The sequence below is a fragment of the Bipolaris zeicola genome (assembly GCF_000523435.1).
Source record: "Bipolaris zeicola 26-R-13 unplaced genomic scaffold scaffold_185, whole genome shotgun sequence".
NCBI lineage: Eukaryota > Fungi > Ascomycota > Dothideomycetes > Pleosporales > Pleosporaceae > Bipolaris > Bipolaris zeicola.
The window spans coordinates 29,389-29,618 of record NW_006912234.1 but is presented as its reverse complement, the minus strand read 5'-3'; the positions used below and the strand labels follow the sequence as shown (position 1 = coordinate 29,618).

The 230-nt window shown below is 62.6% G+C and overlaps 1 protein-coding gene across 1 annotated transcript in view; it reads left to right on the top strand.

Annotated features, from left to right (window-relative positions):
* The window catches only part of COCCADRAFT_29075 (uncharacterized protein), a gene marked incomplete at both ends in the record, with an annotated part of 1,012 nt that extends 800 nt beyond the window's left edge, over positions 1 to 212 (top strand). The window contains one exon of the mRNA XM_007717561.1: positions 141 to 212. Coding sequence (XP_007715751.1) covers positions 141 to 212 — 72 coding nt within the window. The remainder of the gene's footprint in view (positions 1 to 140) is intronic.
* Between the last annotated feature and the right edge of the window lie 18 nt (positions 213 to 230).

The following is a 230-nucleotide window of genomic DNA, read 5'->3' as shown; positions in this document are numbered from 1 at the left end:
CCAGCTGCCGCTATCTCAACTCCCGCCTCAAGCATCCCAGTGGTCTCATCAAGCACCATTGACTGCGACGAGGAATCGAGCACTCCAGCTGGCGCTGTATCCACCCCAGCCTCGAGCGCTCCAGCTTACCCGGCCTCAAGCTACCCAGCTTACCCAGCCTCGAGCCAGCCCGTATCTCCTGCCTCGAGTGCCCCAGTCTACCCGGCCTCTAGCTACCCAGCTTACCCAGC